The sequence below is a fragment of the Hippocampus comes genome, unplaced genomic scaffold (genome assembly GCF_001891065.2).
Source record: "Hippocampus comes isolate QL1 unplaced genomic scaffold, H_comes_QL1_v1.1 scaffold50, whole genome shotgun sequence".
Lineage (NCBI taxonomy): Eukaryota > Metazoa > Chordata > Actinopteri > Syngnathiformes > Syngnathidae > Hippocampus > Hippocampus comes.
The window spans coordinates 1,274,018-1,282,869 of record NW_017805122.1 but is presented as its reverse complement, the minus strand read 5'-3'; the positions used below and the strand labels follow the sequence as shown (position 1 = coordinate 1,282,869).

Below are 8,852 nucleotides of genomic sequence, written 5' to 3'. Positions count from 1 at the left end.
GGCCTGATTTGACGTATAATCGGCGTGGCTAGCGTATATCGGAGATTGGCAGTTCAGTCAACTTGTTTCGGATGGTTAGAACCAAACCAAAACCAAGCCCGATGAAGCAAAATTGAATAAAAATGAAACCAAAACAAGCGTGTGGACCAGTGAGGCAACCACCGGAGGGCCAGGGGCAGCAAAACGCACACCGTGAGTGGAATGTCTGATGAGAACACGAGAGAGAGAAGATGTGGCTGGCGCATGAAGAGTAGGTGGGAGATGCGGAATGAAGGAAGGAGCGGGGAGGGGGGGGGTCTGAAAGTTTACTCTATCTTCACTCATCAACATCCAAATGTGCCTGCCACTTAAGTCACATGCGTCAAAATGATTTGACGGTATTTTTGATCCTGCCCTTTCTCCTAAGATTGTTAGGCGGCGAGAAAGAGAAGCGGCCGCGCCTCCTAACACGCACGCCGACCGCAGGGCGGGCTACTGAACTGATGTTGCTTTTGATCTTGGACAAAGAAAAACTGAAATTGACAGGGCAAGGAACACATGTCAAGTAACAAGGAGACGCAACAGAAGCACAGGACCCAAATAGACTCCGAGCTAATGATTAAATTCTCATGGAGACGAGACAGCTCCGAGATGGCGAGCAGGCGGAGGGAGCTGACAGCGAAGGACTGATGTGACGGATAATTGGCGGGGCGAGCGGATATCGGAGATTGGCAGTTCAGTCAACTTGTTTCGGATGGTTAGAACCAAACCAAAACCAAGCCTGATGAAGCAAAATTGAATTAAAAATGAAACCAAAACAAGCGTGTGGACAAGCGAAGGCTGATAATTAAAACAAACCTAAAACAAAAAAGAAACAGAAGGCAACATGAAATGGACTTGCCAAAATAAAGGAATCATTTTGAAGGAAGGGAGTCTGTGGCAACACATCACACCTGGGGCACGAACGCAACCAGAACAAGCGAAAAACCACAACAAACACGACAAAATAAAATACAAGAAAAAAAAAACAAACAAACCAAAGGCAAATAAAACCAAACACAAAAATCAAACTAAAACAATCCCCGCAAAAAAAGCAAACCCAACCCATATTGACTTAAAAAAATGAAAATAATGACATAAAAGTGACCGCTGTCCCTCAAAGGGTTAAATGTTTTATTTGTTAAATAAGGCTGCATATGAAAAAAAAGAGAATGCAAAAACTCCATTTTGATGTTATCACGCAGTTTGTCTCCATCACAAGACCTTAACCCAGTTACTATGGCAACCGCCCCCCCCCCCACACACACACCCCAACAACCGCACGTATTGCGCTACTGCGTGAAGGCTCCGCTTTGAAAACACCATTTCAACAAGTTGAGCAGAGGTCAACCCAAAAGCGAGTCGTCCCAAACCAAGCAACGTGAATTCTCGACAAAACATAAAACAAAACCGTCCTCTCTCTCTCTCTCTGTCTCCCCCCACTTGGTGGCGGGGCAAGTCGCCGCCGGAGCCAAACTGCCATCGCTTTGTCTTCTCCTCTCACCGATAGATGCTTCTGACCGCCACGCTGTGTGTGGGAGGATTACCTTCGAGCTATTACGGCGCAGTTACGCAAAACACAGATATGCACATAAAGGCTGATAAGTGGGAAATGTGATACGGGTGACAAGGTGGTGTGGGGATTTTTTTTTATGGTGGGCCGTAAATAATGTCGAGTTGGTGGCCATTATCATATTTCAGGAACGGCGGAAACGCTGCTGGTGGTTGCTCTGCAAAACTATCTTTCATCATGACGGACAGGAAGATGATCACGAGGTTGCTCCAAGTCCCAACCTTAAAAGTTGTGCTTCAGGAGTTGATGCAACGCTGCATGGAAATGGCTCAGCGCCACCTTGTGGATGAGGGTAGGAACACGTGAGCATTTGTTTGAGAAGGTAAAGAACATTGAAGATCGTGTTTGCAAGGACTCAAGGTAACATCAGCATTCTACCGCCCGCCCCCCCCCCCGCACATTTCCACTTTATTTTGAAAAACAAGGCAACCCCGGAAGTCAGTCGCCCAACGAAGACCATTAGTCACAATAATAATTAAAAAGACTGTACACTACTTACAAAACAGCGCAATTAAAATGTAACTTAACTATGTAATTGTGAAACACGTAACAAATCAAAATCAAAGTTTTTTTTTTTTTTTTTAACATTCGACAATAAAATACTATCTTCTGCGTTTGGCATCGAGAAGTCCAGGCGGGCTCCCATTTTATGGTGGTTCACTGTAAAAAAAAAAAAGTTTTACAAATAAAAAAAACAAAGTCAGCTGATAAAAAAAAAAAAAAATACAAATAAAAACAATCACATGTCGAAACAGTGTGACAGCTGTGAAAAAAGTGCTAGGCTGCCACCTTGTGGACAGTAAACAACACTACAATACCACTGTTGAATTTTCATGCACTTCTTTAATATATCAGTTTCTCATATTCACAACAAATACATGAAGCTCTTTCTCCTTATGATACAGCCTTAAATAATTCATTTTTTTTTCTTTTTCTTGTACACGCAACCATTTTGAAAACGTCTGAGCGGACATTTTAAAGTCTGTTCCGTGTGGAGATCTCCCATGCTTTCCTAGAAGGTGGTCAGGATTTTTTTTTTTTTCTTTTCTTTGTACACTATTTACAGATGGACAGAGGGAAATGAACAAAACATGTTTTAAAGACATGATAGTTTGGCTAAACAGAATTAGGTGGTGTTTTTTTTTTTTTAAGGTGCAGGCAGCAAAGACAAAGGGAGGATCGTATACAACTCACTTCGGCAACGGAGGTCACTTTTAGGCAATTTCGAGGCGCTCTTATCCCGAAAATAAACGTTACAGTGGGAGCAGAGTTATGTGTGGGGGGAGGGAGTGGGGGGGGGGGGTTGAACGAAAAAGACATGAAATGAAAAACACGTTTTCAGTCACTGCTTTTGAAATAGCAAACTTCCAACTTCAAACCGGAACAATCATTTGAACCCTCTGGAAGTGTATCGGACACTTTTGCCAAGCAATTGCCGTTTAAAGCGTGTTTGCAAACAACCGAGTCACAAAGCGTAACGTCCACAAAATAAAAAGCATGTACCTTGTGATTTTTGGGGGGGGGGGGTGAAAACCAGCTTGTAATATTTCTGTGTTGAATATTATGATGACCTTGTACTTAATTTTTTTTTTTTGTAGAGATAAGAAAAAAACGGGAGGTACATTGGCTAGCGATTTTTTCATGTTTTGCCATTTCTGAGATTGACAATTAGCATAAACCTTCCCTGTGCAAAGACTGTCAAAAAAAAAAAAAAAAAACAGCATATTTTTGTATGTTTTTTTTTTTGTTTTTTTTTTAGCCAGACACCCCCGCCTCCCCAAAAATGTGAATACATGCCTTTCACTGGAAAACAACTTCGACCTATTATAAACTCATTCCAAATGACTCATTAAACTCGAAAGTTTGACAATGATGTTCTTCAATGGGGCTGTGCATTTTTGGAGTGGCTGAGACAGATGAAAAAAAAAAAAGATTCTAAACCAAAAGTTAACGTAAAACACAGACCATATATCACACATAATTAAATAACTATTGTAAAAGGAGCTGCCAGGAAATGAAAAGCGAAGCACAATCTTTCGTGAACACTTACGGGGAGCAACTACGCACTTCAGATCCAGAAACAACCAAAAACGCGAGCTCAGCTCTCTTCACTTTGGATACACGTTACTAAATAAAAGCGGTCTGACAGAGGAAAAAAAAAAAAAAAAAAAATCTTCGCATCGGGTCCTGCGGATGCCAAGCATGTGATGCCACCGGCTTCGAATACCACAATGTGCTTTGTCAATTCCGGACAATAATAATAATAATAATAATAATAATAATAACAACAACAACACACAAAAAAGGCAAGTTGCGCATTTGCTTCAATTAATTTCTACAAAGTGCAATGTCTAGAAGTCACAGACTTGGCAAGAAAGCTTCAAAATAATTCTGTAAATTAGCTTGTAAAACATAAATGACAAATAAATACTGCTGGTTGACAGAAAAAGGCAAAAAAATAAAAATAAAAAAAAGCACATTTTGGAATGAATTCATATTAATGTGACCGAAAGAGCCGTCTTAAATACATAACACTTGAAAGGCTCGCTGGTCTTTTTGTCAAGTGACACCGCAGCCCGTTTAGTCGTGCTAGTTTTTCAGAAGTGGGATCCGGACCAGAGTGCAATATTAAAAGCCACATAACGCACCAAAAAAAGGGAACGGAAACAATGACATGCACAAAATGTGCTCCTCAACTTAGAGTAAAGTACTTTAAAAATCAAAATCCGCCACCCCCCCAAAAAAAAAAATCCCCCCCTAAATTTGAAGATATTCAGAAACAACAATTTCCAGATCAAATGCTCAGTGCTTTAAAAATGGAATGTGGATCCAACTTCTATCGCCCCCCCCCCAAAAAAAAGTAGTCATTCCATCACCACCAAAAAATTTTTGTTCTATCACTCAAAAAGACATGCATGCGTTGCTTTTATGGCCAACAAAAATTGCGTCGCTTTCATTGCGTCCCCCAAAAAGTTTTCGCTTCAATTGCCCCTAAAAATAGGTTCACGTCAACTGCTGAAAGCATCGCTTCGGTTGCCCCCCGCCCCCCCCCCAAAAAAAATTGCATCACCCAAAAAGGTGTCGCCTTTATCATACAAAAACGTGTTACTGCTTTACAAAAAAAAAAAAAATAATCACTTATATCGTCAAAAAAAGTCGTCGCTTGGAACGTCAAAAAGTTTTGTTGCTTCAATCACCAACAAAGTTTTTGCTTTTAACGGCAAAAAGAGTTGAGTTGTTATGATCAGCCCCCCCCCAAAAAAAAAGGTCGCATCTATCGCCCAAAAAAAGCTTCTTACCGCAAAATAAAAAAGCTTCTAACACCCACGAAAAATGTGTCTATCAGCAAAAAAAAAAACAAAAGCTGTTTTTACGTGCCGACGTCTCATTTGATGGAGCCATTGCACCTGTCAAAACGGTCTCAAACACGATTTTGACAAGCGGACCGCAAAAAGCAACGAGCTTCGCTGCTGGACTGAAAGTTTGCTCCAAAAATCCGAACTTCTAGCAAGCACTAGATAAAGTCGTAGCATGACAAACTTCCGAGTTATATATAGAAAAAAAAAAAACTTACTATATCAGTGCCCTTTAACTCCTCCTGTACTGCTTTTGAGGGCCCCCCCCCCCCCCCCCCCCCTGCACTCACCCCTGCTTCTCAGCTCATCTGGCGAGCCTGCAAGCGCCCGGCAGAGCACCGCCCCCTGCAGGCCTCCTTCCAAAGTGCAGCCGGAGCCGCAGTCGTATCCCGTCACCATTTTCTTGGGCGGGCTGGTCCACCTGGCAAGTTTGCCCCGCCTCCAAATGGTTTTGGTATGGATATCTTGGGTTTTCTTTACCATTTGTGATTTTTTTTGTTAAAAATCTTTTTTTTGGGGGGCGGGGGGTTATGGTTTGATGTTTTCCGCGATTCGGTTTGCCCGTCGCTTTTGGCTAGTTGCCCAACGGACGGCTTTGACGTTGGCAGGAATCTTGTCGCCGGTCGAGGAAGAAAACAGCACATTCGTTTAAGACTACGTTTCAGTTTTTTTTTTTCTTCCCCCCTCCCCCTCCCCAAGTGATGAATTAATCCACAGCAAGGACGGGAGGGCTTCGGAGCGGTGACGAGGGATGGGCTGGTGAGATGCACAGCACTTACTTGAATGCTGAAAACTCCCCTGGCCGGAAAAAAGAAAAAAAAATAAATTCATCCTTTTATGCGCCATGTAACGTGAACGGCTTAAAAAAAAATGGCCCCAGGCAAGCTCAAAGGGTCGACATATCCGAGACTTATGGGACCTACCGTAGCCGCCCGCCTGGATGGGGGTTTTGGGTGAGGCGCAGGCGTATAAGCTGAAGTCCTCCGTCTGAAAGCCGGCTCGGTTTAACGAAGGCTCGGAGGCGCTGCGGTGGATTTTGGGTAACGAGCGAGCCAGCAGCTCGATGGACGCCAAGATCTGAAAAGATTCCCCGCTCGTCGTCACGTCGAGGATTTCGTCACTCCGACACTCGCGGACTAAGTTCTGGCCACCCATATAAAAAAATAATAATAATAATAATTGTGGTCATAACCCTCACCTGAGGGAAGAGCGGTCGCTCCTCTCTCTTCTTTTTCAAACAGTCGGCCATTAGTCTCTTCATGGCCTTTGGGCAGTTGCTACGCACCTTGCTGAGGTCGGGCGACAGGTAACCCCGGCCCACCATGAATATGATCTGCGCAACATTCCAAAAAAAAAGTTTTACGAATAAAGCGCTTCAAATATACATGCACAAGTGAGCGCAAGCCAGCATCTCGCCTGATCTCTGTTGTTAATGTTGGAGTAGGGCAGCGCTCCTGACATGAGTTCGTACAGCACAATGCCAAAGGCGTAGACGTCGGACTGGAAGCTGTACGGATTCTTGTCCTGAAGCCGGATCACCTCCGGAGCCTGAAGGGCGGACCGCATTGCTTTTACCGTCGCCGGTCACAAACGAACGACGTCCGATTCGAAGCACTCACCATCCACAGAATGGAGCCGGACAACTGCTCAAACTGGTGGGAGCCGCTCCAGCGGGACTTGACCGTGGCCAGGCCAAAGTCGCCGATCTTCACCGTCAGATCCTCATGGAGGAAAATATCTGCGCAGGATGCGGTGAAGGAAACAGCCGCGCCGCGTTTTGAACACACAGTTGGTTAAACCGCATCTGGGATGCGACAGGCCCCTGAATCACCCGCCTTGACGTCTGGAATTTTTGGCCTGTTTTACTGCCTCTTCTCCCACTTCAGCTTCCTCGCCCGACTATTGAGATCCAGCAAAATCGGTCTCGTTTAAAAGATACTGTTGCTCTTCAGATCACGGTGGATGATGGACTTGGCGTGCAGATAACTAAGGAGGAAAAAAAAATAAATAAAGAACGACGGCTTTGTTGCCACGTCAACGTGCCGCTGTCATTATTTGAAAGGTGGAAGAGGCGGAGTGTGCTTACTCCATGCCCTGAGCGGTCTGCCTGGCAATGTCGATGAGCTTAATCATTTCAAACTTGGTCTCGATGATGTGCAGGTGGTGGTAGAGGCTGGAGCCTTCGCACCACTGCGTCACGATGGCCAGCTGAGGCTTGGTGGTGTAGCCCATGAACAACAGGATGTTGACGTGACGCGTTTTCCTACGAGGGGCGCAAACGAGCAACAATTCAGGGGGTCGGCCATTTTCGGCGTGGGAGGGGTTAAAAGCGGGACGTTGCTGTGTTGGGAGGTTACCTGAGGACTCCCACTTCGTTCTTGAAGGCCTGAAGCTGTTGAGGTGTCGGCGCCGTTACGTTCAACATCTTCACTGCCACGTCACCTGAATGGACGATGAAGATATTCGTTTGTTTGTTGGTTTTTTTTTTTTATTTGAAACATAGATGAGCTCGTTTGGAATTGATTTTCGACCTTCTAACAGCGTTTTTTTTTTTTTATTCACCCTAAGGTGGGTCTCTGGTTATCATGGTGGTTACACCTCTTTTTTAAAAATTATTATTATTTTCAAAGGGCGAGAAATTCTAAACCGGCAACAAATTCTATACGCTCATTTGCTGACACCCACGTCACTCACCGGTCTTACGTCACAGACCCTACGGTCGAACGTGAGGACGGTGAGTCCAAAAAAAAATAATACCTGTACCTCAGATGGACGTTGTTGTGTTTAATAATGCAAAAGACATTTTTATCGGATTCATCGACAGCATGAGCGAGCCGTTGCGACGACGCCACCTAAAACGCGGCGTGAAAGTGGTAAGCAGAGCTGCGTTCCAGTAGTGTGAGCATTCGTCCTACCGTGCCACTTTCCTTTGAAGACAGTCCCAAAGGAGCCGGAACCTATCCTCTGACCCAGCGTGATCTGCCCCTCGGGGATTTCCCAGTCGTCACTGGAGTCCCTCCTCCCCAGCGTTTTCTGTTGCACAGACAGCGTAAGATCCTTTCAAATCGAGACGGGGGCGGTCCCCGTTTCTCGCTTGGGGACCCACCATTTTATTGCGGTCCTCGGACGACGACGACGACTTGCGCTCCCTCTGCGGGCACGGCGATTTCTGGGGAACCTTGACGTTGGTCAGGGAGCCCGGGAGCGAGGCGGGGGGAGTGGCCGACAGTCCGGTGGTGGACCCTGAAGGGTGGGGGGGAAAGGGGGGGGGTAGAAGAGGTAGGCGGAAAGGTAACTCATTTGGAATGACGAGGAGTTGGAATCTATTGAGTGACATGCAGTGGAGACGTGAGGGGGGGGGGGCATGATTGATTGGATGGCATTACAGTGAAGCCGTCCCCCTTTTGGCGCAGTCTGGTGGAACCGTGGGGTCGAAGCCGGATGTTGAGGTGAGTTGAGGAGCTTCATTTTGACATAAGGCATCATTTCCCGCCTTGTTGTGACATCTATATGCGATCGCAAACCTTTTTCAGAGTGGGCGGGAGTCAATTCCTGGCAATTTATTTTTTTTTGGTGCTTATCCCTCACGGGTTCGATGGACTCCACTTCTCCAAATTTGTGGTCGAGAACTCCAGATGACCGCATTAGACCGACGATTGATGAGCATGCTTTTAAATTCGTCGCTCTTTCCGCACAATATTGGAGGACGTGTCAAGCTGACACGACGGGACACAAAGCAGAGTTAAAAAAAGAGTTGAAAGTAATCTTAGGCCACAATTTTTCTCCCTAATTTTTTTTTCATTTAATTCAACCTAAAAAAATATTTTATTGGGGGGCGGGGGGGATCCATCAAAAAATTTGTTACCTGTGAAGGAAATGTATTTACTAATATTGTATCATTATTA

The 8,852-nt window shown here is 45.0% G+C and overlaps 1 protein-coding gene across 2 annotated transcripts in view; it reads right to left on the bottom strand.

The window, feature by feature from the left end:
- Positions 1-5,449: 5,449 nt before the first annotated feature.
- braf (B-Raf proto-oncogene, serine/threonine kinase) overlaps positions 5,450-8,852 on the bottom strand; it is a 9,357-nt gene continuing 5,954 nt past the window's right edge. For both annotated transcript variants that reach the window (XM_019866211.1, XM_019866212.1), the window contains 10 exons: positions 8,054-8,190; positions 7,863-7,980; positions 7,305-7,389; positions 7,034-7,210; positions 6,887-6,933; positions 6,567-6,685; positions 6,364-6,495; positions 6,146-6,280; positions 5,871-6,024; positions 5,450-5,745 (listed from right to left, as the gene is read on the bottom strand). In XM_019866211.1, the coding sequence (XP_019721770.1) occupies positions 5,723-5,745; positions 5,871-6,024; positions 6,146-6,280; positions 6,364-6,495; positions 6,567-6,685; positions 6,887-6,933; positions 7,034-7,210; positions 7,305-7,389; positions 7,863-7,980; positions 8,054-8,190 (1,127 nt within the window). In that variant the 3' untranslated portion in view covers positions 5,450-5,722. The remainder of the gene's footprint in view (positions 5,746-5,870; positions 6,025-6,145; positions 6,281-6,363; positions 6,496-6,566; positions 6,686-6,886; positions 6,934-7,033; positions 7,211-7,304; positions 7,390-7,862; positions 7,981-8,053; positions 8,191-8,852) is intronic.